This window comes from Dioszegia hungarica (genome assembly GCF_025882075.1).
Source record: "Dioszegia hungarica strain PDD-24b-2 chromosome Unknown MKK02contig_8, whole genome shotgun sequence".
Lineage (NCBI taxonomy): Eukaryota > Fungi > Basidiomycota > Tremellomycetes > Tremellales > Bulleribasidiaceae > Dioszegia > Dioszegia hungarica.
This window is the reverse complement of record NW_026515770.1, coordinates 2,896,004-2,919,734: the sequence shown is the minus strand read 5'-3', so window position 1 is coordinate 2,919,734 and position 23,731 is coordinate 2,896,004. Positions and strand designations below refer to the sequence as shown.

At 56.9% G+C, this 23,731-nt stretch overlaps 10 protein-coding genes across 10 annotated transcripts; 5 read left to right on the top strand and 5 right to left on the bottom strand.

Moving 5' to 3' along the window:
- Positions 1–150: 150 nt before the first annotated feature.
- On the top strand, positions 151–1,769 carry MKK02DRAFT_37021 (CobW/HypB/UreG, nucleotide-binding domain-containing protein; the record flags this gene model as incomplete). The annotated part of the gene is made up of 9 exons (XM_053089542.1): positions 151–223; positions 279–283; positions 402–455; positions 516–552; positions 604–667; positions 715–801; positions 836–971; positions 1,031–1,490; positions 1,543–1,769. The coding sequence occupies 9 exons, from the start codon at positions 151–153 to the stop codon at positions 1,767–1,769; spliced, it is 1,143 nt and encodes a 380-aa protein (XP_052945907.1).
- Positions 1,770–2,095: 326 nt separating this feature from the next.
- On the bottom strand, positions 2,096–3,479 carry MKK02DRAFT_44833 (uncharacterized protein; the record flags this gene model as incomplete). Its single annotated transcript, XM_053093106.1, has 4 exons — positions 2,096–2,678; positions 2,716–2,898; positions 2,959–3,292; positions 3,341–3,479. The coding sequence occupies 4 exons, from the start codon at positions 3,477–3,479 to the stop codon at positions 2,096–2,098; spliced, it is 1,239 nt and encodes a 412-aa protein (XP_052945906.1).
- A 368-nt stretch (positions 3,480–3,847) lies between these two features.
- MKK02DRAFT_33396 (uncharacterized protein) lies at positions 3,848–4,750 on the bottom strand (the record flags this gene model as incomplete). Its single annotated transcript, XM_053088709.1, has 2 exons — positions 3,848–3,981; positions 4,108–4,750. 2 exons carry the CDS (start codon positions 4,748–4,750, stop codon positions 3,848–3,850), a joined length of 777 nt encoding a protein of 258 aa, XP_052945905.1.
- A 740-nt stretch (positions 4,751–5,490) lies between these two features.
- On the bottom strand, positions 5,491–8,654 carry MKK02DRAFT_44831 (kinase-like domain-containing protein; the record flags this gene model as incomplete). The annotated part of the gene is made up of 10 exons (XM_053093105.1): positions 5,491–5,645; positions 5,734–6,690; positions 6,738–6,795; positions 6,843–7,084; positions 7,131–7,454; positions 7,515–8,006; positions 8,064–8,223; positions 8,276–8,351; positions 8,403–8,457; positions 8,504–8,654. 10 exons carry the CDS (start codon positions 8,652–8,654, stop codon positions 5,491–5,493), a joined length of 2,670 nt encoding a protein of 889 aa, XP_052945904.1.
- Positions 8,655–8,984: 330 nt separating this feature from the next.
- MKK02DRAFT_44830 (phenylalanine-tRNA ligase) lies at positions 8,985–11,130 on the top strand (the record flags this gene model as incomplete). The annotated part of the gene is made up of 13 exons (XM_053093104.1): positions 8,985–9,161; positions 9,225–9,371; positions 9,422–9,514; positions 9,564–9,682; positions 9,727–9,819; positions 9,882–10,010; positions 10,060–10,175; positions 10,224–10,458; positions 10,503–10,594; positions 10,645–10,721; positions 10,767–10,826; positions 10,873–10,973; positions 11,034–11,130. 13 exons carry the CDS (start codon positions 8,985–8,987, stop codon positions 11,128–11,130), a joined length of 1,536 nt encoding a protein of 511 aa, XP_052945903.1.
- An 819-nt stretch (positions 11,131–11,949) lies between these two features.
- MKK02DRAFT_33393 (uncharacterized protein) lies at positions 11,950–13,252 on the top strand (the record flags this gene model as incomplete). Its single annotated transcript, XM_053088708.1, has 2 exons — positions 11,950–12,463; positions 12,753–13,252. The coding sequence occupies 2 exons, from the start codon at positions 11,950–11,952 to the stop codon at positions 13,250–13,252; spliced, it is 1,014 nt and encodes a 337-aa protein (XP_052945902.1).
- Positions 13,253–13,593: 341 nt separating this feature from the next.
- On the bottom strand, positions 13,594–14,537 carry MKK02DRAFT_27562 (ribosomal protein S13; the record flags this gene model as incomplete). Its single annotated transcript, XM_053087369.1, has 4 exons — positions 13,594–13,633; positions 13,681–13,932; positions 14,105–14,238; positions 14,499–14,537. 4 exons carry the CDS (start codon positions 14,535–14,537, stop codon positions 13,594–13,596), a joined length of 465 nt encoding a protein of 154 aa, XP_052945901.1.
- Positions 14,538–15,264: 727 nt separating this feature from the next.
- Positions 15,265–16,093, top strand: MKK02DRAFT_33391 (60S ribosomal protein L36; the record flags this gene model as incomplete). The annotated part of the gene is made up of 5 exons (XM_053088707.1): positions 15,265–15,334; positions 15,401–15,502; positions 15,681–15,739; positions 15,907–16,008; positions 16,067–16,093. The coding sequence occupies 5 exons, from the start codon at positions 15,265–15,267 to the stop codon at positions 16,091–16,093; spliced, it is 360 nt and encodes a 119-aa protein (XP_052945900.1).
- An 836-nt stretch (positions 16,094–16,929) lies between these two features.
- Positions 16,930–17,828, top strand: MKK02DRAFT_44825 (uncharacterized protein; the record flags this gene model as incomplete). Its single annotated transcript, XM_053093103.1, has 2 exons — positions 16,930–17,153; positions 17,201–17,828. 2 exons carry the CDS (start codon positions 16,930–16,932, stop codon positions 17,826–17,828), a joined length of 852 nt encoding a protein of 283 aa, XP_052945899.1.
- Positions 17,829–18,318: 490 nt separating this feature from the next.
- On the bottom strand, positions 18,319–22,706 carry MKK02DRAFT_25457 (nucleus protein; the record flags this gene model as incomplete). The annotated part of the gene is made up of 18 exons (XM_053087045.1): positions 18,319–18,904; positions 19,064–19,409; positions 19,457–19,518; positions 19,562–19,641; positions 19,684–19,738; positions 19,787–20,113; positions 20,168–20,351; positions 20,399–20,600; positions 20,652–20,705; positions 20,762–20,839; positions 20,893–20,991; positions 21,045–21,160; positions 21,206–21,236; positions 21,285–21,444; positions 21,610–21,915; positions 22,141–22,295; positions 22,337–22,409; positions 22,456–22,706. The coding sequence occupies 18 exons, from the start codon at positions 22,704–22,706 to the stop codon at positions 18,319–18,321; spliced, it is 3,165 nt and encodes a 1,054-aa protein (XP_052945898.1).
- Between the last annotated feature and the right edge of the window lie 1,025 nt (positions 22,707–23,731).

The window sequence follows — 23,731 nt, the reverse complement described above, 5'->3', positions numbered from 1 at the left end:
CTGCTGCAGTAAGGTCTCGCTTAAGCTTAATTCGCAAAAACTTTATAGGGTGGAGGGGACTTGCTCAAACTCTTCAGAGAAAGTCTTGATAGTGCTCGTATCACAGCTGAAGCATCTACAGGGAATAGCCCCCGCTCATCATCAGCTGCCATGACAGACATCCAAGCAGAAAGCTCAAGCGCGAGAAAGCCGGTCCCGGTGACCTGCTTTACGGGGTTCCTTGGTGAGCTTCAGCTCCTTCCCCTGGGCTTTGGTACAGCTGTACTGACCTGCGTCAGGAGCTGTGAGTCATGAATCTCGGACGGTCCCTCACAAAGAGATAACCCTGCTCCGTATGAGCGCTCGTGGTTCTCTGAAGGAGGAGTGCTTGTTGGGGGCCGCTCAGCTGATTACTTGAAAAGGGCAAAACGACCACCATCCTCGGTCTGCTCAAGCAGTTACCAAAGGACTACAAGGTAAGTCTCCCACCTTTCAGCTCGCATCCACTACGCTTGCGCCGAGCTGATCTCTTACAGGTAGTCCTGCTGAAAAATGAGTACGGGGACGTCGAAGGTAGCTTGCTCGAGACCTGATTTCGGTGAGGTCGAAAGCTGAAGCTAGCAGTCGACTCGCTGCTGGCTTCTCAGTCCAACATCACTGGTGTCTCCGAGATCTTGAACGGTTGCCTGTAAGACCCACATACAGAAACGGTCAGACGCAGTACTGACAATGCAGCTGCTGCACGATGGTCGGTCTCGTCGAGAACGCCATGATCGAAGTACGGGACAAGTACTCGCCCGACAGGATCATCATCGAGTCCAGGTCAGTTCCCCACGTGTCTGAGCTTACGATCTAGCGGATCAGCCTTCCCAGCGACTCTGGCACTTCAGATCCGTCAGCTTGAGCCGCAGGGGTTCAAGCTGGACGGCGTGGTGACCGTTATTGACTGTGTCAACTTTAGAGGATATGAAGATACTTCACCATCAGCCAAGGTCAGAACAGCGGCCAAATGATGTCCTCTATCTGCCCTGGCTGTAGCTGACTGGTACAGCTCCAAGCGAAGTATACCGACCTCCTCTTGCTCAACAAGCATCAGCTCGTTTCCGAGAACGAGTACGATATCCTGATGGACCATCTCGGCACGCTCAATGACGAGACGCCTCGAATCAGGATCGGCGCCGAAGGGGAGGGGATGGACCCAGAGGTCATCTTTGGGCTGGATACGGGTCTATGGGAGAAGTCTGGGGTGGAGGGGAAGAGCTGGGCTGAGTTGGGTGGGCAGGCCGAGGGGTGGCATGGAGATGAGGTGGAAGTGCGGGCTGTGCGGAGAGGAGGGTCGAGGAAGAAGGGGTGTGGGGGAGGGCATGAGGGACACGAGCACGGCTCCGGGTGTGGCGTGCAGGAGGTGGATACGAATGGGAATCTGGATGAGGAGGCTCGGGAAGTGGAACCGCTTGATCGGGACGTCTTGGATGGAGAATTGGCAAAGCTCAGCTTTGAGATCTACCGAGGTACGTCTAGCCCATCTATCCCCCTTACCACATAGCGTGGCTGACTCCCCAGTGAAAGGAATAGTCCGGCTATCTCCCGCCACATCGTCCTCGTCCCCGTACACCACACATATCCTCAATTACGCTTTCGGCCGATACGATCTTACCCCCTTCCCATCGCTCGACTCGGATCCGGAATTGCAAGGCGTGAGCGTGCGCTTGACGGTGATGGGTGAGAGGGGCGAGGTCGCGCGGCGTGCCAAGCGTTTCGCAGAGGGATTAGGAGCATACGTCGAATGACATCGCTCCTGTTCAATTTGATGCTCGCCCACGGCCCATACATCACAGTACTGACTAATCTACTCATGAGGCTCATGAGGACGGAGTATGTCAGTACTCAGTCGATTGCTGAGCGCGGTGTTGCTAAATCCGCTGCTTACTCCTCAACCAATCTCCTACCGAGCTGATGGTAAGAAGCCTCCACCCATCCCGTGCGACTTGATCTGGTGTGCAGCATGAGACAGCTGCGGGCAGCCAATAGCGAGCTACTGTACGTACATGTCTTGCACTACGTATCGCCCAAATGTACTAAATGTCCAACCAAGAGCTCAACCAGCTATGACGCGCTAGGTCTTCTGAACAGCCACCTTCCACCCGAAAGCCTTCTGCAACACCTCGCGACCGCCTTCCGAGGGATTGTAGGCCCCATGGTGGTAGTAGAGGTAGGTAGCGTCTTTGGCCCAGTGAACACCCTTGTCGATAGTATACCATGCCACCGCAGCGGGTACGGTCACGAAGTAGAGGGCCGCAGCGACCGGGACGCCAACGACGAGGCCGAGCGTCTTCAACCCTTTGCGTTTAGGCTCCCCTTGGTGGCGCTTAAAGAAAGCCGCCCAGCCGTGCGCCTTTTTGATATCCGCCTCGGTGCCGTAGAATAGGACGTCGTGAAACCGCTGAGCGAGGAAGGCTTTCCCGTCGGGCTTGCTCATGGACAAGATATTGAGAATGGGGACGAGCTGCGAGGTCTTGCCCAGCTGGATGTGGAGCTGGAGACCGACGGGTAGGAAGTGCCTTGGCATACCATTCGCACCGCGGATGCAGTCGCCGTAGAATTCGCCGGCCGCGGAGGTGATGGGCCCGAGGTGGGTCATGGTGAGGCGAGAGACTGCATCGCGAGCGAGGTGGACGCCGGACCCCAGGAGGAAGTATCTGAAGTCAGCTACCGGAGATCCTGGCTCCCGCTCACATGTTGTACGTGTCGTCACTCCTGACCAGTCTTTCCAGCTTCCCCTGCATCGTCTCCTCGACCTCATCAAAGATGGCCTGCCCGCGACCGGTAGAGAATACCTTGGTTTGGAGAGAGACGTGGTCAGGGACGACGAGGGAAGGAGGGAGATAGATGTTCTTGAGGCGAGTGACCGTGTCATGACTACCATCATCAGCTCTGCAGATCTCACAGGGTTGCTTATACAGGTTGACTGATACTCACTTGTCAAGAATCGCCACGAGCAGGACATATCGCCTCGCACCCTTCTCCTTGCAGATCTCGTACTCGTCGCCCTGAAAGACCTTCCCCCTGAGTAGACCGATCGAGCGCTCCCGGACCGAGACCACCTCATGGTCGAGATCGCCGGCGAAGACCCCAGTGAGGGCAGGTGCGGTATTGATGAGGACTTCTTCGGTTCTGACCCTGATGTGCTCGGTCTGGGCTCGAAGTTGATCCCGACCGTCCGTCAACTTGATGTGGGTGTCGGCGAGGGTCTCGACGGCTTGAGCGCAAGCACTGGCCCCCATCGAGAAGGCGGCAGCATTGTTGAGGTTGGCTGATCAGCATCAGCGCTGCTACCCCTGCGACCGCCCGTCCAACTCACCAATGGATGTTTGAACCAGGTCAGGCCCGCTGATCATCCTCACGATGCCTTCCGTGACCTCCCCGCCCGACTTGACAATTGACATAGCGTCCCCGCCCGATTTGATGACTGAGGACGACTTGGAGGAAGCATCGGCCATTATCGTGGTAGATATAATGCAGTAAGTAGCAGGGATGAAGCGGCGAGGTATTGGGTGTAGAAAAGAAGGTGGGCTTGATCAGCTCCTCGACCCTCCGCTCGATACATCTGTATATGCGGCTTGATTGGGAATCTGGGATGGGCGTATTCGTGAACGCTAATCGGGAGCGAACAGAGCAATCTATCAAGCAGTATGCAGTAAGTGTGTGTCGAGGAGGCTTGTGTGTGTCGGAGTAATCGATCATGATCTGCGTACCGCGGTTCGGCGATCAAAAGAGGGTCAGAGCTGTCAAAGGAGGGTCAGAGCTCCTAGGCCGTGCTGCGACTGCTATTGGCGCTGACGAACGCCTGACTGCTACTGCTCACCGCTCATCGCTGATGAAGCCCAGCGCCGATGGCCGCCATGGCCAGGGTACTGCTGGAGCGGCAAAGAGCTGCAGGTATGAATAAATGTGTCGGGCTTAGAAAGGGCACATGTCGGCAGGAAGCAGGTATCAAACAGACTTATGAAAAGCAACTAAACCTGGGGGCTATAGGAAGGGGGACGGAACATGAACTAACAACGTGCATTATTCACACTCCGGACGTCCGGACGCCGAGACAAGAGGAACATTTGCGAGCATACTCACTCTCAGGCTGTGGTGGAAGATGAGGCCTCAACTGTGTCCCGCTTCTCCAAGGTGCTCTTCCGCTCCTCCGCCATCGCCAAGAGGGCATTGTAGACGTGCAGCTTGGTCTGACAAGCACGAGAAACCAACGCTTGTTTTTATCCACCCACGTGTGGATCGTCTTCTTTCGAAGGGAGTCGTTTTTTGACCAGGATGCCGGTTGCCCCAACGACCACGTCTCGGGTTTCGAGATATTCTTCGAATCCTCCTCGAAGCCCTCGCTCACCCCAGTCAGGAATGCGATAGTCTCGTGGATTTTGCGGGTGCAGCTCTGGATCTCGGCGTCGGTCTTGGCATCGTCGAGGTCTGTGAGGACTGCCAGGCAGGACGAGTAGCTTGCCGTCTTGTTGAGCGAAGTTTCCCATTTCTTGACCTGACCAGCCCACGCTTGTGCTCTCACTGAGACATCTTTGACATGAGGAGGCGGGTCCGCGGTCTCACTGAGCCAACGACCACTTGGCGCCGTGCCGAAATCGAAGGGTTTCACCAGGACGTCCGCTAGATCGTAGTCCTCGAGTTTGTGAGAGCGATCCTGGATGAATTGGTTCAACCTTTCGCAAAGTGTTCCGAGGATCTCTTCCTGAGCCTGGCCTTCTTCTTGCATTGCGTGTAGGGATGAGTGCGATGAGTGATGGTTTGTTGCGGGGTAGAGTATACGCTCGACGATGATGCAGATAGACAGGTGATGTATTAAGCCTAGAGAGCGTCAAACTCCCCTCAAGTATGCCCTCGTCGCTGAACGCAAGTCACGTCGAAAGGAGATGCAGCATGAGAAATGCCTCTCGCGCCAGGGGAAATGTGGCGAAAGGAGCAAAGCGACTCGCGTTTGAATTTAGGGGACATGCAAGGAAGTCTGCCGAGTTTGCACAACCCCTCGCCAGCCCGGCCAAACAGCAACCCCCATAGATCTGGGATGTGACCAGGGGCCAGTCAGATCAAGGGAGTCTTGAAGCTGACACATCATCTTCAAGTGTCGTGTTCCCCATCGACGCGAGAACGGATTTGCTACCCAAAGGAGCACGGCGAGTTGACGTTCGACTTGGTCTACGATCTAGCATACGATGTGAACCTTGGATAAATCAGCAAAGAAGAGGCTGTGGGGTATCAGGCCAACATCCATCCTGGGCTCATGGGTGTGAGCAGTCAGGGTGATGAGCTGGAATGACTAAACCCGATACATATAGGGACCCCTGCCGATGCCCGAACCGCATGATAAGTATGTACAATGTGAGAATGGTGTTTAAACCGCAGCATGATGTCGCGCCCGCGCCTAGACCCCAAGACCCATCTGCAGGATCAGCTCTGCCCTTTCATACACCTCTTCCGGGCTCTCGAGAACTCACATCACTTCGCACCAGCCTTCTCGACCCGCTTCAGAACCACCCCAGGCCGTTTGGTGATCGTCTTGCCCACCTGGACTTGCGAGGATGGCTTCGAGGTTGATGCGGATGGTGTAGCTTGGAGGGAGCTGGCGAGATCGGACGGTCGAAGGGTTTCCTCTGGATGCTCAGCACCGGCCAGACAGGTGGAAGAGAGCTGGAGTAGGAGAGAGCTGGATGAGAAGGGGGCTGGGCAAGAAGGACGTACCTTCCAAACGAGCTCGAGCTGTAGCAAACAGTGAAGTCTTGCTTATCGGCTTCACCCCTACTCCCTTCTTTGCCAAGATTGACTTTCTCTGACCCGCCTTGATTGGAGGCATACTCTCTTGTTCCCCTTGAGTCTGCGCACCACCTCCCATTCCCGCCATCCCGCCGGTCCCACTGCCGCTCCCGCTCGCTTCGCCAGGTCCGGCCGATAAGAGGTCGTTGAGTGTCATAGCCGCCCCGCCCAGACTTCCCATAGCCTCCTCGGCCTCCCTTCTCGCCCGCTCATCCTCGCCCGCCTCCTCGTTCTCCTCTGCGATATCATCGAGCTCCCCAAATATGCCGCCGTCGGGTAAGAAGAGGGACGAAGGGCGGCGTGGGGGTGCAGCGGCTTTCTTGGTTGTGACCTTCGGTTTGGGCCCGGGTTTCTTCTTGGGAAGGTGAGTAGGTTTGGAGGAGGAAGGTACTGATGCGTCGACGGGATCGGTAGTATCGCCCGCCTCCCCGAGAGTGGCGGCAGCAGCGGCAGCGACGGCTTTCTTGGATTTCGATTTCTTCTTTGGCTTTTCGGTAGCCGGGTCATCGTGAGAGTCCTTCCGCTTCGTTTGCTTGGTACGTTTCGTTTTGGTCGGTTCGAGGACAGGAACAGTATCGGCAGGGCTCTTGGTAGCATGCGACGGGGCTAGAGCAGTAGTGGCAGTAATGACGTCTTCGGAGCCCGAGGGACCCTGCTCAGGAGGGGTCGTGTCGAGCTCGACGATGATCGATTTCTTGAAGGGTGCAACGCCGCCGTTTCGGTTCCAGATGCTAGCTCGCTCAAGCTTGCCCTGGGTGACGACGGTGCGGTATACGTTATCGAGAGCGGCTTGTTGGTCGGAAAGCCAGGTATGGGTGAACGCTTCGGCGAGAGTCACGCGCTTGGTCGCGTGAGGGGAAAGGAGCTGGGCGACGAAGTCCCGACCTGCATGGTCAGCTCCAGCGCTACCCAGTAAGCGAGCAATAGCTGACCTTCTGCGCTGATCCCCACCCAGCGCTCTTCTGGCTGCCAGTAGTCCGGTCGAAGTTTCTGTCAGACGTGAGCAGAAGCTGAATCGTCGTAGAAGCAGGACTTACGCCGAACCTGGAACACCTACTCTCGACCCGCCTCCACTCCGCCTCTTGCTCTGACTGTGGCCCGTCCCCGACCGTACCATTCGGATTCCTGCTGCGGAATTCATTCCAGCTCTGAGCTGACGTTCGTCGCCGACTAGTCGCCGCGGTCATCTGTGAGTTATCGGTCGCCGTCCGGTCAAAGACCTCGTGATCGAGCCTCTCGTCGTAGGGGTGGGCGCCGGTCATGAGAGTGTATAGCACGACTGTTCATCAGGTACATCTCATCAGATCAGAAGAAGAGAGACTCACTTCCGAATGCCCAGCGATCCAACATCGCCTCCTCCTCAAACCACAACTTCCCGATCGCCTCCCTCCACGGTACGATCCCTCCGTGCACACTCTCGGCCAGCCCGACGGTAGACCGCTTCCTGCCGAGGATGGCCTTGAGCCGTTCTGGGGGTATATAGGTGGATGTGCCGGTAAAGATACGATGGTTTCGCTCGACGAGGTTGTTTCGGTCCCACGGGACAGAGTGAAGGACTTGGTCGCGGGTTGTTGCGAGGCCAAAGTCGGCGAGGAGGAGGTGGGGAAAGGCGCCGGACTTGTGGAGGAGGACGTTTTCGGGCTTGACATCTGGGGCATGAGCTGCAGTACTGCCTTCGACTATACATTATCGTGGGCCCGACAACTCACCGCGATGAGCAATACCTTTGCCGTATAGGAACTCCAGCGCCTTCAGCAGCTGGTACGCTGCAAACTTCCCCTCGTCCTCGGTGAGGTATAGATGTTTCTCCAAATACGAGAAGAGATCTCCGCCGGTCACCAAGGGCAGGAAGAGGTGTATCACCTCCCCCTCGTCCTCCCTGACCATATCGTATATCCCGCAGATGTTGGGATGTGCCAGACCCTTCATGACCGAGATCTCCACCTCGATCTGCTTATTGAACCGAGCCGTCTTGCAAGCGACTTGCAGTCCAGGAGTGGCGATATTAGTGGCGAGGTGGACGCGGCCGAAGCTGCCTGTTCCGAGGGTAAAGTTGCAGATACGCCATGGACCCGCTTCGAGTGGCTCACTTGCGTCGGACGAGGGGAAGAGGGCGGGGATCTCGCAGCGGACCTGGCCGGGACCTTCGTATTGGGCTTGGGTGGGCTCGGAGTGGTGGGAGAAGTAGCGACAGGAAAGCTCTAGCTGATCAGCTCCTTCCTTCTTCCGACAGACAAGAGCGGTTGGAACAGGCTCACCAATTGGAGAGTCTGGAAATCGCAATATGTCTCCCGGCCGGATGATGATACACCGAGTAGAGTGTTTGACGCCACCAATGTCGTATGTCTGGGTAGACTTGTAGGTGGTGTCGTTCAGGATGAATCCGTTCGTTGAAAGGTCATGGACGCAGATCAGGGACTGGCGACAGCTGGTCCGGATCCTGTGAGAGGTCAGTCCTGCTAGACCAGACGGAGGTACGGAGTTTGACTTGCGCGTAGATCCTAAGGTGGAAATTTGATATGGTCGGATGGTCTATGACGAGGTCACTGCACGGTCAGCTACCGTAGCCGATCAAGTTGAGGTACCTGCGAACTGACCATCCCGGATGACGACCGACCCAGAAGTCCTCGCCGAGCGTAATGACTAGCGCGCCTGAAGCGTGAGATCACATCACCTGCGGGGGAATCACGGAGCTCACGCTTGTCACCCAGGATATCACCCTTCAGCTGCCCAACCTCCTCCGCCGGGTCGACGCGCTGGATCCGCCGTTCCTGTGGGGGAGGAACGTAGGGTCCGAGATAGGCATGCCGCCTCTTTTTGAGCTGTTCGATAGTTCTCCCGACCTGCATGACGATGGGTGGGTTGATGATATAGGTGAAGGTGGAGGAGAAGGAAGAAGGAGGAAAGAGGGAGAGAAGAAGAGGTCGAGCGCGGACCTCCTCCACTTGAAACGCTAAAGGTAGGACCAGATAAAGGCGGAGATACACTCTAATCTCCATTCCTACTGCTGCACCAAGCGAGTCGCAGCGAAATGTTGGTTGAAAGATGTGTTGCTTTCTTTGCCTTACTACCCATATCATACGTAGCATCCAGCTCGACACTAGCTCAGAGCATACAGTACGCGGAACCGCTCTAGTTATCACGAGGTCCTCGAAAATCTCTCCCGAATTCGAGCCAGTATGGCCGTACCATTAGCCGAGTCGCTCCAGGCGCTCGTCCTCTCGACCCTTGACTCCTCGTCCAGCGGCTCGATAGATGACTCGCGGGAGCTGCAGAGCTCTGATGGGTCGAAGCTCGGGCCAGGAGAGGCGCAGGCGGTCCTGAAGGGTGTCCTGGATAGCTTGCTCAGTCGCGAGGTGAGCTCAAAGTCTGCTGCTCACCGGTTCGAGAACTGCGAATTGAGAAGCTGATGGACAAAGATGATCGTCTACAAGCAAATCACCACTACTTCTTTTGCTCTGACCGAAGAGGGTCTGGATATTGCTGCGAAGGGGTCGCACGAGTATCGTGTATGGGAGGCATTACCTGCGAAGGGAGGTGTGGCGTTGAGTATGCCAGATCTGAAGGTGAGCTGGCGGCTGTCCTTCTGGGTGCGAACACAGCTGACGCCAGGTAGAAAGTCGTTGGAGACGATGTAGCCAAGATTGGGCAAATGCGAGCTTTCAAGAACAAGTGGATAGCAAAGGACGGAGCTGGCTTTGTTCGAGCTGTAAGTTTTGGTTGACGTAGTGGTCCGTCAATACCAAGCTTACTCGTAGGTCGACGCCGTCCCAGACGAGACTGCCGCTCAACTTCAGACCATCAGAGATACAGGCTCACATCCCCAGGGCGATGTTGTGCTCAAGGAGGTGCAGAAGCGGAAGCTCATCCAGCCAAGGTGAGTTATTCTCCTGCGCACTTCAGACCAAGCTCATCCGCCAGAAAACATATCCACTACTCCGTCAAGAAGGGCGCCAACTTCTCGACAGAGGTCAAGCAGCTCGAGACGGATCTCACGGAGGACATGCTCGTCTCGTACGTCCAGCTCACCCTCTCACAACGGGCCTCACTGTACGGAGTCAGAGCTGATCTAGCAGTGGGTCATGGCAAGACGCCTCGTTCAAGCAGTACAACTTCGCCGCGGCTGGTCAACCGACCGATGGAGGAGCTCTCCACCCGCTCTTGAAGGTCCGGGAAGAGTTCCGTCAGATCTTCTTCGATCTTGGGTGAGCTCTCTTGCCCACCATAACCTGGACATCAAGCTCATCGCAAAAGGTTCACCGAGATGCCGACCAACCGCTTCGTCGAATCCGCCTTCTGGAACTTTGACGCCATGTTCGTTCCCCAACAACACCCTGCCCGTGAAATGCAAGACACGTTCTACGTCAAAGGTGACTCTCCTTTCCATCCCGTCAAATCTGAAGTGCGCTGATGACCAGAACCATCACGTTCCACTCGACCTGATGAGGAGTACTATGAGCGTGTCCGCAAGGTGCACGAAGAAGGAGGGTACGGGTCCATCGGGTACCGGGCGCCCTTTTCGAGAGAAGAGAGCGAGAAGCTGTTGCTCCGGACGCACACGACCGCTGTTTCGACGGATATGCTTTATCAGATTGCGAATCAGCCTGGGGGTTTCAAGCCTGCCAAGCTGTTCTCCATCGACCGAGTGTTCAGGTGAGCGATTTCCAGGCCGTCAGGTGAATGTGGCTAATGGTCAGAAACGAGTCTACAGATGCTACACATCTGGCAGAGTTCCACCAGGTCGAAGGGGTGGTAGCAGACTATGATATCACTCTGGGACACCTGATCGGTGAGCTTTGCGATCTGTGTATGACGTAGACCATGAGCTAACAAACTCAGCCTTCATGGAGGAGTTCTTCCGCAAGACTGGAAACACCAAGCTGCGCTTCAAGCCGGCATACAACCCATACACCGAGGTGAGCTTACTCTTTACGGTTCACGAACAAGCTGACGGTGTTTAGCCCAGTATGGAGGTCTTCTCGTGGCATGAGGGACTTGGGAAATGGATTGAAATCGCCAATGTGAGCTGGACGCAATGCGCACATGCCATCAAAGCTGACGTCTCAGTCCGGTGTGTTCAGGCCAGAAATGCTGGAGCCGATGGGTCTGCCGAAGGGCGTGAGGGTATTGGGGTGGGGAATGAGTCTGGAACGGCCGACTATGATCAAGTAAGCTTACCGCAATACGGATCCGACCCCGGACGGGGGAGCAAGCTGACACGATACCAGGTACAAGATCTCAGATATCAGAACGCTGGTGGGGCACAAGACGGATCTGGATATGGTCAGGAGGAGGCCGGCGGTGCGGCTGGAGAAGGGCGATTAGATGTTAGAGCTAGACCAGCTGAACAACGTAGCGCATTCGAGGGATCTAGAGGAAGAGGGATGCGTGCACGGTCTTGGACTTGCTTGCTCATAGTAGGCCTCATGTACTGATTCTGTGACCGCCAGTTGGAAGATCCTCCCTCCCACGTCACTTCAAGTCAGCAGGTGGCAGATGACGCTGACTGCTCATCCGTAGCGCATACTGACTCGTAGGGCTTCGCAGGCTATGTCAACGGTGCTTTCCTCTCCCTTCTCCACATCTCCTCTTCCGTCTTCGATGGGCAGCGTGGTCACTGATAAGCCGTATCCCCTCTCTGCGTGATGGGCCCAGGATAGAGGATCCGAAACGTGTGACTACCAGCACAGCTCCCTCCTGGACGAAGGCATATCCTCCCTTGATCAGAGGCCATCACGCTTCCGAGCTGTCCTGACCATCAGTCACCCCATGACACGCCTACGGACACTACAGCGCGATTCTTTTGACCCTCTGACCCCTGGATTAGATTGCACCGCAATTTGATGGAACACGTAGCATACTCAGGATCTTTAGATCACGCGGCCCCTGCTCTAGATTGCGCTTAGATTGCGCTGCAATCTAGTGGAACGTGTAGCAGGCGTACAATCTCCGACCTTATGACCCCTGGTGCAGATTGCGACGTCCTTTGAGATAGTGCACCGCCTTGGCATCGCCACGACTAGCATGACTGCGGACTCGAGGTATAAGAGTGGCTTGTCCGCTGGGGATTCATCGCCCCCAACCGCAACCTCTTCCCCTCCACTATCACTTTTACTGCTACTAATACACCACCTATTCATCAACATGCCCATTCCGGTCACTTACGTTGCGCCTCCGCCGCTCATCAGAGCCATTCTTGGTCCGGATGCCAGGGGCTTGACCCTCGACGGGCTCCGGCGGGAGGATTTCAATGACCGCGCTGTCCCGTTGGAGACGAGGCAGGCAGACAAGTCTGTGCTCGAGTCGGCGCAGACTTACGTCAAGAGCAGCACTCGGACGGACATCGAGGCGCAGACACGACTGTCGGACATTGCATCCCGGCTTACTCTGCTCGCGGCCGACCGCCAGAGCTACCTGGGGCTGAAGGATGAGGCAGCCTCCGACACTGTCGGCGACGACCGGTACAAGACGGACACTCTGAACGCTTTCCGGAAGTACGCCCGAGAGAATGGCCGGGAGAAACACGACTTGACCACATGCCAGTCGACCATCCAGGCGGAGATCACAGCTCGGGAGCTGGAGAGGGCCACAGTTTCGACCAGTGGCGAGACCGCGGCGGATGACGAGCCGCACGGAGGAGACGAGACGGGCGAGACGGGTTCCACTTGAATCGGCGGCGAGACTGCGATGGCCTACTCAAGGCATGTGAGACCTTGATAGCCCCGAACGACCTTTCATACCCGCCTCATTTATACTCGGCCCGTACATACTTGTGAATGCACCCACCCTCTTCCGATGTCTGGGCCTCTTTACACTTCTTCAGCCGAAGTCAACGGTCCAGTCCGAAGGAGATGCTGCTCCTGCTTTCTACTTGCTTTGCACCACTTCGTGACTTCTTGCACCACACTCCGCCAACATGCCTGTATCGGTTCCGGAATACGACGGAGTCATTGACATCACCCAGCTCCAGGGTCTCACCGACCGCGAGTTGCATTGCGATCCACGCCCCGAGCTCGGCCCCAGCGTCGAGTGGCGCATGCGTACCCGCTTCAATGCTGACACTGCGCCGTTCGAAAAGACGCTGGGAAACAAGTCTGTGCTCGAGGCGGCTCGACTTTCCAGCCAGAGCAGCGCGCCGAAGGGCAGCATTCTGTCGGAGATCAGGTCCCGGCTCACCCAGCTCGATGATGTTTATGAGAAGTACACGGCGCGGATGGACGTGGCGCGGCGGATGCCCTATTATGTCGACAACTACCTCTGGCGGGAAATAGTCGATGCTTGGACAGCGTTCGGCGAGACGTTTGACGAGGAGAGGAGCGAGTTGACCGATCTCGAGAAGAGCATCAAGGATAAGATCGCAGCTGCTGAGAAGCCGAGAGGGTGGCGAGACCTCCTCCACCTGGGCCTGAGCCGTCGACACCGTGGCGATTCTACTCAAGGCGAGTGAGCCGCGTTAGGCTTTGATTACCATGGACGTCCTTTCGTAGCCTCCTCAGCCAGACCCGCCTCGCATATACTGGTGTATGCATCCAATCTCGATGTCAGAGCTGCTAAAGAACCGCATACGTGAGCTCGGTTCAGATCTCTAGCCACAGATTCCGGTCAGTCGGAACACGGCCACACGCGCCGATGCGGCTTGGTGATTAGGATGACAGTCAGTGAGGTACTCATTAACTATACTAAAGGTGGGGTTGGAGGAAGTATGTTTAACTGTCTGCCGAGAAAGGTTTGCATGCACCCGATCCAAAGAAGAACAACACCCAGCACCGATATGTACTAGACGCCGCTCTACTTCTTCTTGGCAGCAATGGTCTTTCCTCGCCGACCGCTACTTGATCAGCTGTATCCAAGTGACCAAAGAAATCCAAAACGTACGTGGTCTTTGTGTGCTGACCACGAACCCTGACCTGCCAGTGGTGCCTCAACCCCCTGTGACTCCTGATCTTCTTGAGCCTCTCGAGGTCATCACGGAGCTTCTGGTCGATCTGGTTGGAAAGGACGTGGGCGTTCTTGCCGTCGACCATGTCCTTCTGCCTGTTCAAGAACCAAGTGGGGATCTTGAACTGGGCGGGGTTCTGCATGATGGTGACTATGCGTTCGAGCTCGTCCGAGTTGAGTTCTCCGGCGCTGTTGATCAGTACGAGGCCTAAAGGATTGCGGGTAGCAGTAGCATTTCCCCCTCTCCCCTAATTCCTCCAGCATGATATCCCCCTCAGACGATATTCCGCCCCAGCTCAATCCTCCCACCGACAATATTCCCTTCGTCATTCCCCCTCCTCGTATTGCCCGACTGACTCACCGCTTGTTCAAATCGATATCGGCCTTCTTGCAGACCAAGTTGGCGTAACGCCGACCAACACCCTTAATCTCGGTGAGGGCGAACATGATCTTTCCGCCACCCTTGACGTTGGTGTTGAGCAGCCGCAGAATGTGCTGTTGGGGAGAATGCGTATGGTAGAGTAGAGTATGTGGTCGAGTAGGGGTAGCGAGGAGAATGGTGATCAGCGATAATCCTTTTGTGCAGCAATTCCCCCTGTCCGTCTGTCGAAATCGGGCATGACCTCCTGCTATGCCCTCCCTATCACACGGCTATCCCTTCGTCTAGCCACCCTGTCCACCAGCCCTCTTGACGCCCTTCGCAACCTTGCTCTTCTCTTCCTTAACCCAGCTCCGATCGATCCGTTTAGACTCACCTGGAACTGCTGGTGTGCCTCTGGGGGAGCGAACGACATGATGGCTAGAGTCGGACTGGGGAGTATGAGCTGCTGCTCCTTGTCGACGTGTCGCCGGTTGTATTGTACTAACCTGTTCTAGTCGGATAGCAAGCGATGAGAGCAATAGGATCAATTTCGCTGTATCAGTGAGCACCACCCAGCGCTGGCTTTGTCGACGACTTTGGCTCTGGATAAATTGCCACAAAGGGTAAGCCGGGATTATATTCAGCCCAGCGAGAAGGGAGCCACTGCCGGAGTTTCACGGAGTTTGGCGAAATGTGAGTGTGGCGGAAGTATACACCCACTCGCGCGGGTCTCTCTTTGGCTGTGGCTCTGGCTGTAAGGTGAACTCATACATCAAGGTAACGCTCGACAAGATGTGAGTACAGCTATAGAGACGATACAGAGGGGCATACGCTGATCGCGCTCCTCTTCTCCATTGATACTATTACATTCTACAGGGTTAACATGTGAGTTGCCGCTCGTAGAGATCGAGCAAGGGATTGCAAGCTGATAGATGTAGTCCCAAGTACGTGTCTTCGAATTGTCAACGGTCGTTGCTCGTTCTCCGAGCTGGATAGCGCGGGTGTGGGATTGCTTACGGTGGAAGACGGGGCGCGGAGGATACAGCATTAGGAGAGGGGTGGTCAAGGCGGCAAAGGGCGAAAACGTCTACTGGGGAATTGCTGTTTGCGCAGGAAATTGGGACGAGGGGATGTTGTGCTGTGGCAGGGAGCTGGCAGGCATGGGGATTCAGGAGGGACTGGACTGTAAGGAGTGTAAGCTAACGACTGCCCGCAGGACCCGCCGAACCTGTGAGTTTGCCGACTTTTGATCTTCGTTGATTTGTCGACGGATCTATGGACCAAGCTGACCCTCAGTCTGCTCGTCCAAGGCTTGCGGCAAGCACCAGCCCCACAAGGTCACTCAGTACAAGAAGGGGAAGGACTCTTTGGCTGCCCAGGGAAAGAGACGTTATGACCGTGAGTCTTGGCTTTCGATCGAGGTCTGGCTTGCCTTCGTGGAGGTCTTTGGGTTATGGCGGGGATATCGTATGGGCAGGCGGATGATAGGAAGTCATGAAGCGAGTACAAATAGGATAGGGTGGTACGGGCGGCGGACTGGTGTTATCCCTGCGAGGCGCATTGCTGACCTCTTTAGGAAAGCAGTCCGGTTACGGTGGTCAGACCAAGCCTATCTTCCACAAGAAGGCTAAGACTGTACGTCGCTCTTCTGGAGAAGCTATGGGCAACCGCTGATCACGCTCTTCCTTGCTTGATCCATCTTTCACACTCCCCCTCCTTCACATCTATCACGCAACTATCACTCTCGCCTCATACGCTCTCCTCCTCCATCTCTCGCGCTTCGAAACCTCGTCCACCAACAGACCAAGAAGGTCGTCCTCCGGTTAGAATGCTCCTCGTGCAAGGCCAAGCACCAGCTCGTCCTCAAGCGGTGCAAGCACTTCGAGCTTGGAGGTGACAAGAAGGTGAGTTTACTCGTTTTTTTCTCGTCCCATATCGATTCCTATGCTGATATTTCCCTAGCAAAAAGGCGCCGCCCTTCAGTTCTGATCGTAGGCGTCGCGCTGGAGCTTGTAGGGCCCGGATATGTAGTCTGCTGCCTTGTCTAGGGGTGGATGTATGTATTGCGGGAGTTGGCACTGAGAGATGGTTTTTGCCACTGATGCCGTAATTCGCATGTCAGGAATGTGTTGCCAGGTGTTATAACCGGATACAACTATCTATAACTGCGGTAAGTTATCTACTCTTCGGCGCAGCTCTGCTTGTCTTTCCAATTGAGTGGTCCACTTCTCCTTTCTCTAGAGACGAAGCTCGTCTGCAGCAGCACAGCGGAGTCGGAGTAGCTCGGAAACTCTGGCTTCGACTGAGTTTCACATTCAGCTCTCTGTTACAATCTGCCTCCGACAGCTCCCCTGACGCGTCTTGCAGCAGGCCAACGTCTTGCTCTGTGTTACCCCCTCGGCTGTGGAATAGCGGGGAGTGGCTGCAAGACACTCAAGTAGCTCACTCTCTAGCTATTGACTAGCCTTCTCAGCAATGCTCGACAGTAGAGACAGATGGTACTTCTTTGCGCGATAGGTTGAGCGCTGAGCCGAGGTCGACGGATCAAAAGGGTAACTGTGTTAACGCCTCTTCTGAGCTTAGTCGGACCCCACCCCTCCCACCCCAAAACAGTGATGCTCGGTCCTCCGCTCGTCTACACACACTAACCGTATTCTAGCTTAGCTCACTCCCTACTCAGACGGCCGAATCAGACACACACACGGAGACGGTATTGCCCCTTTTATGCGCCACCCCGCCGCCGTGCTATCTGGCCCCTGTATATAACAGCGAGACGCTCATCAAAAGATTCTTCATCCCGCCCTCTCTCCCGTCTCGCCAACACGATGTCACTCGCCCAGCCACTCCCCATCATGCTCAACCACGCCAACATTCTCGCCAGACCCCACTCCTCTCCCTCTCAATCCTCTTCCCACCGCAACAATGCCCCTCTCCAACGGTCTTCGGTTCTCCATACCTCGTTCAACCTTGCTCTACCACTCTTCAACGATACCTACAACAACCTTCAACGCCGTCGGCGGATCCGAAGTCCCCGAGAGGGTGGGTTTGAGTGAGTAGCTTCGTTCTTTATGCGACTAGGACTGTAAGCTGACCCAGCAAGGGTCACCTCCAGAACAACCTCACGCTCGACATGACCAGATCGCCGGTCCTCGTCGCTTCTTCTGGCACCTCAATCTTCTACTTCTACACCCCTGAGCAGGCCGGAACCTTCTGCGGACTGCTCGAGGACGACGACGTCGAAGATTACCTAGTCGAGGACGGCTGGATCCTTCCTCGCGGAAGTCTCGTCGGGCGCCGCGTCTTCGTCATCGCCCCTGGTCGGCCCTGCCGAGTTGTCGGTGGAGATCGCGCTGGAGCACAGCGGGCTGCGCGGCACTACACCGCTCAGCGCGGTGCGCTTCATGTCCGCTCCGGCGGCGCTTCGACCACCGTCCGGCGGAACGAAGCAGTGTACCTGCCGGATTCCTTCATCCACCCTGCCGACCTCAAAGTGACGATTCCTCCAGGAATCGGCCACCTCATCCCCTCTCCTCACCGGCAACCTCATCTTTACCCCCCTCCGCCTCTCACCAATCCTCGCCGCCTTCGCTCTCCCGAGGAGCAGCTCAAGTGGGCCCAGCTGGGTGCTCGACGCTGGCTGATGCGGGTCGGCGACGACCTCACTTTCAAGACCGACGGACTCGCGTTCGCCGTGCATGCGAGGTGGGCAACACGTGTTTTATGACTCAGCATCCAAGAGCCAACATCGCAGTGAGTCAGTCTATCTGCACACCGGGGGTATCTACTGACGCGGCAGTGACTCGGCACCGCCGACGACGACGTCTGCGTCTGGGACATCTCCAACCACCCCAACCCCAGAAGCTCTGCGGCCGTCCGAGGTCTTCGAGGTCTGTCCCGTCCCCCGCTGGTGCCATGCTGCTTCTCAAGGATATGTACATGCGAAGCCGGCCGAGCCAGCCCTTCAATGCTGAGCCGGTCCCTGCTGCATGTAGGTATCGTTGAAGAGCTGCATGGCTCCGGCGAGCGACGGGACATACGCCGAGGACCTCGGGCGGCCGCAGAGCTTCTGGGGTTGGGGGCGGTTGGCCGACGCTACCTCTCCGTCATGGCCTCCCACCATCCATTATCATTAGTTTAGCTAATAGTACCATAGCTCTAGAACCTCTTCTCCAGCAGATATGTATACACCTCCATCAAGATGCAGCTTATACTTATCAAGCCATCCAGCCACCCGAAGTGGTCCCCCAGTCAAATGGTACAAAGTCTCCGCCCTGGCCCTGTCCTGTCTGCCCAGTACCGCCCATACCCTGTCCACCCGCACCTCTCATGCTCTGACCACCGGTGAACCCCTGCCTTTGCCCCTGGTCTTGGCTCTGACCCTGTCCAGGCCCATACTGGCGCTGCGACATCCCCCCTGTCCCCTGTGCATTCTGCTGTCCTTGTCCCTGCCCCATGCCCGACCCAACACCACCCTGCTGCCCCTGCTGCCCCACGTTACCTCCCTGCCCATCGACCCCTCCACCCGGCGCCGCCTCCCACGAAAAGCTAAACACCCGACTGAGGAAATCATCCGGGACAGTGCCCCATCCCTGCTGCATCTCGCCATTCCCGCCCGCGGCCCCGTTCCCGCCTTGCTGCTGCTGCTGCGGCGTCGGAAAGTAATTGGACAGCAAGTCCTCGACTGATGGATCGAGCTGCGGACCTAACGCAGATGTGTTGGGCGCGAAAGATGGGAAGGCGAATGGGTTGTTAGGGAAGGATTGGTCGGTATCGACGGGGAATGAGAAGGGGGACGGCGCGCTCGGTGCCTGGGATTGGGACGGATGGGTGATACTGTAACCCCCAAGTGAGGTTGAGGGAGGCAGCATAGCTCCATTGGTCGATGGCATGACTCCCGTATTCTGGACCTGAGGCGAGAATGACGGCGGGGTGTCGAAGTTGAAGTCGAGCAATGAGGACCCGCCTGCTGTGCTACCTCGGCGAGATCGTGGGGGGATCGCAGAGGTAGGCCCAGCCGCTTGTTGCTGCAGAGCCGCCGTTGACGGGAGGAGAGGATAAGCGTCAAAGACTGGCCGGTCGTGCGCGGGATTGTGGTGTGGAGAGACGCTGACGCGGTGGAGCGAGGATGATGGGGGCGGGGAGGCTGCTGGAAAGCTACCGGCGCTGGTGGTCGGCGAGTCAATCTCCAACTGTGCTTGGCGAATGAGCTTCTTGACTGCTCTTTGAAGACCGTCCGCATCATCATCGTCTGCTTTCCGCTTTCCGGCCGAGCAGCCGGGAGGACGGCGTCGCTCTTCCACCTCGGCTAGAAAGTCAGCTTGTAATTTCTTGAGCTAGGCGAACATCGCTTACCGAGCAAGAACTCCATGACCTTGACCGCTGACCGAGATGGATGAGAGACGTCTGCAATGTGCCTATCTGTCAGCACCCTTCCTTCAAATCAGGTAGCAACCTCACCTCATCTGGTCGAGCGCGCCCTTGACCTCGCTGATCTTCTGCTCCGTCTCGCTCGAGTGCATGTCGTGCTTGTTGGTACGCTAGCTGTCAGCAGAAGCCTTCAATAAGGCAGTGCGACCTACCAGAAGGTCAATAATCACGACCAGTCCTGAGACAGACACATAGAAAAGCGGTAGCCTATCCCAGATCAGCTCTGCGTTGACAAATACCCCAAAGGCGACTTACCACCACTTCTCCAAAAACGCTGCCGTCCCATGTGTATCACCCATCAATCTCAGACTTGCCCTCGCCGCCCGTATACACTGTTCCTTGCTATACGCAAATCGCTCGTCCGTATACCCTCTGGACAGCCAGGGTCGGTGCAGCCGGAGCATCCTCGAATGGATCGCGAGGTGAAGCATGACCTTCTCGTAATACTGGACGAGGCGCTTGGGATCGTGGTCTGCGGGAGGAGGCGTGCTGCGATCGAGCGCGGTCGGAGCGGTGGAGTTGGGCTGGAAGAAAGTTGGGAGGTCCATCATGGCTTGGCGAAGCTCGCCATCGACGGAGAGGCTGCGGATCAGCGGGAAGCTCGGACCGGAGGCAGAGATGGACAGCTGAACTTACATGAAGGAGTAAGGCGGATGAGGATGCAGATTTGCCTCGCAGATCTGGCGATACATGATCTGAATGAACTTGATCCGGGCAAGGCAGAAGCTCATTCCCGTGCGGACATGCAGTGGCTGAGGGCGGAGTGGTCGGCCTTCGACGATGTCCTCGTCCTCGATATTCGACGGCAGAGCGGTCTTGACTGCATGATCAGTTCTGCCTCATTGGTCGAACAGGTACGGGACTTACTCTGATCGGGGTGAATGCTGCAGCTGAAGTTGTAGCTGGGAGACAGGGCCCAATCCAGAAAGACCAGATTCCACCAGATCCTCCTTCCGACTTCTCGCTCAATCACACTTTCCCAGCGTCCAGTCCACATCGGTGAAGTCTTGATGGTATCTGCCTCGGTGGGTTCTGCTCCAAGCCTGGAAAGACCGAGACCTTGAGCCATCTTTAGCATCAGCGAGAGATCGAAGATAGCGTGCAACAGAGCGGCACATACCTTGATCCCAGCTCCAAGCAATGCCCAAGCCGCTTCCCCTCGGTCTCGATTGTTCTGGAAGGATCAGCTCTGGTTCCGACCGTCGCGGGTCGGTATTGCTGTCGACATACCATAAACACCCCTAGTAGAAGTATACACTGCAAGTTCTCGGTCGTATGTCGCTCAAGGAAGTCTGCCGCCCACATGCACTATCGTGTCAGCTGTAATATCCCGGTACGAAAGAATCAGCTGGCCCACGTACGCTTCTCGCGGCGCTGAAGTACAGCTCGGGCAGGTCCCGGATCTCCTCTGGTGTGAAGTGCTTGTTGGCTTCATCAGCGTCCATGAACTGGATACCGAGCTAAGGAGGGTCAACGGACTCTCGAGCTTGTAAATAGGCGAGGCTCGACTCACGCAGCAAACACTAAAATAGAGCGCGACGAAAGGCAGAGCCATCTCGTGCACGACCATATCGTGCGGTAATGCCCAAAGATCATGGCACTGGCGTAAAAATGTTGGGATATGCAGGCCTGCCGGATCAGCCAGACGTCCTCACCCTCTCTCGGGAGACTTACATCGATGGAGCCAGTCGACCTTTTCAAGGTACTGTACAAGTCAGCTTGCAGTCCGGCTCAGGATTTCGTGGTTGCTCACATTCTTGACTAGCAGCTCGCCCCTCTCAGTCCCCGGCAGCATCTTGGTCAAAGCCCTCAATCCCACATCCGACTGCCGGTAGAACAGCTGGAAGACGTCGGTCGGCCCAATGAGATCAAGGAGGGCGTCGATTCTCATAGCGCGATCCTCGGCACTCAGGCTCTGACCATACGATCCCATTCCGGAGCCCGACGCGCCGCCCCCTCCCTGCCCATCTCGTCCCTTCACGCCCGATGGAGTACTCTCTAACTTCCGCTCCCCCCCTCCCATGGTCAGTGTCATCGGCGCAGAGTTGGCCGATCCCAAGGCTGGCGGGGCAATCGACCCGCGCCTGAAGTCCTTGGCCGGGCTGTTTCCGGCCGAGATGGACTTGGATCCAGAGAAGGATACGGCCCGACCGCCCGATCCTGGGGGCGTATCGCCATGCGAGAGAGGATGTGATCGGGCGAGATGATAGTCGTTGTTCGGTGCGTGTTTGGAGATGGCCGACTGGCTCGCGCCAAAGTGCGGGATGGCATGAGCGCCAGCAACGCGAGACCGACCGAATGCGAGGTGCTCCAGCGTAAGCGCAGCGCCCTCCGTGTCGTCCTGTGGATCCAGGTCAGCGTCCCCGTTGTCCTCTAATGACGGGCTTGGCCGGGATGTTCTTGGAACCGGAGCCGTTTCCGCTCGCCGAGGAAGGGGAACAGACGGAGCTGCTCCCCGGTCGCCCCGTGGGTCGTCCAGGCTCAGATCCAGCCCGATCCCCTCGTGCGCTTGTTCCTGAGTCTGTGCCTCCGCCTTCACCAGCTGCTCACTCGCATCCAAGACAGCGTTTGACACAAGCAGCGCGGGATCGATGTTCGACGGTACCGACCCCGCTCGATAGGCCTTCTTGATGATGTTGTCCACGTCCGCCGGCGCGAGGGTGCCGCTCTTCTTGAGAGCTGCTTCTAGGGCGTCGAGGCGTTGCGCTACCAATGCGAGATCCGTAGCTGTTGCGAATGCATGTCTACTCGTCAGCCTCGCACGCTCAGGTGGACCCAGGACCACACTCACGGGGTAGCAATAACATTCTTCTCCGCCATGCCCACCTCATGGCACTGAGCCTCATCGCTTCGTAGTACGCATGGTCCGCACGGTACCCTAATCATCAGCGCTTTCCCTCGTTCGTACGCTCGACTATACTCACTTCTTGTCGCACTTGATCTTCCTCCGGCGACACTCTGAGCAGCTCTGCACGACTCTGCGCCTCGGCGCGTGGGGGCGGCGCTTCTTCCCAGACGGCGTCGTGCCGGGCACTATACCCGACGTATCCCCCTCTTCGTCGTCCCCGCCGGCTACACTGGCCCCGTCTCCGCCTCTTCCACGCTTCCGCGAAATCGGCCCGCCAGCCTTCGATCCGCCGTCCGCTTCATCCTCATCCGAGTCGTCCACTTCCATCTCCTCCCCGTCTTTGTTTGACAAGGCATCGACATCGATCGGGGAACGTACAAGTGCACGCTGCCGCTCCACGCTTGGCCCTGCAAGCGCGGAATCGTACGCCATGGACAAGGACGACTGACGGCCTGGTGGTCGTACCGCCACAAGCGGGGTGGACGGGTGGGGTTGAGATGGCCGAGGATATGAGTTCGCGTATGACACTCCACCGCCGAGCATGTGTGAAGCAGCTTGCGGAGACTGGTACGCTCCAGGCCCCGGTGCGGCCCCCTGACTTGTGGGTCCCGGAGCGTATTGGTATGGGCCTCTTCCTGACGGATGGGCACCATTGTCGCTCGGTCCCCGCTTATCCTCGACGTAGGATGCAGAAGAGCCGACGACTGGCAATGGATAGAAGGTCGGCTGCATCTTCCATGCCTCTGATCGTCCGGACGAAGGTGGGAGTGGAGGAACCCGAGGTGGAGGACGCGGATTTGATGATGATGGGCCGGATGAGTGGGGCGCAGCGTAAGGTAGAGGCAGCGTGGGTACGTTCTGCAACGGAGTAGGAGCAGATGAGCCTATGCGACTGGGCCCAGCTCCCGTCGTGGAAGCTGGGGCTGGCATAGAGGGTCGCGTAGACGGGCCGCCAGGATATTGCGGCTGAATTGGCGGTTGTTGTGGTGTTGGTTGACCTCGCTGCCGCGGGGCTGGAGACGATGTCGGGGGTGGGGGGTGGGACATCGGAGCAAGTAAGCGTCTTCAGAAGGCGGCAAGCTGGAGCGCTTAGTGGTACAAGATATATGATGATCGCTGCAGATGGCTTCACCTAACAGCTGCACCTTAAGCTCGGCCATCGCGATGTGGACCCCCGGACCTCGGCTATATCCGTCCCCTTGGAGTGTTCTTGCCTGCCTCCTTGAACTTGCAGATGGCAGTGCGGACTGTGGCCTTGACCTGGATGGCCAAATGACTGCTCGGCGAGGCGGAAGACCATATAAGACCCATGCATCAGTAAGAACAATTTCTAATAACGGCCAGAATGTCCG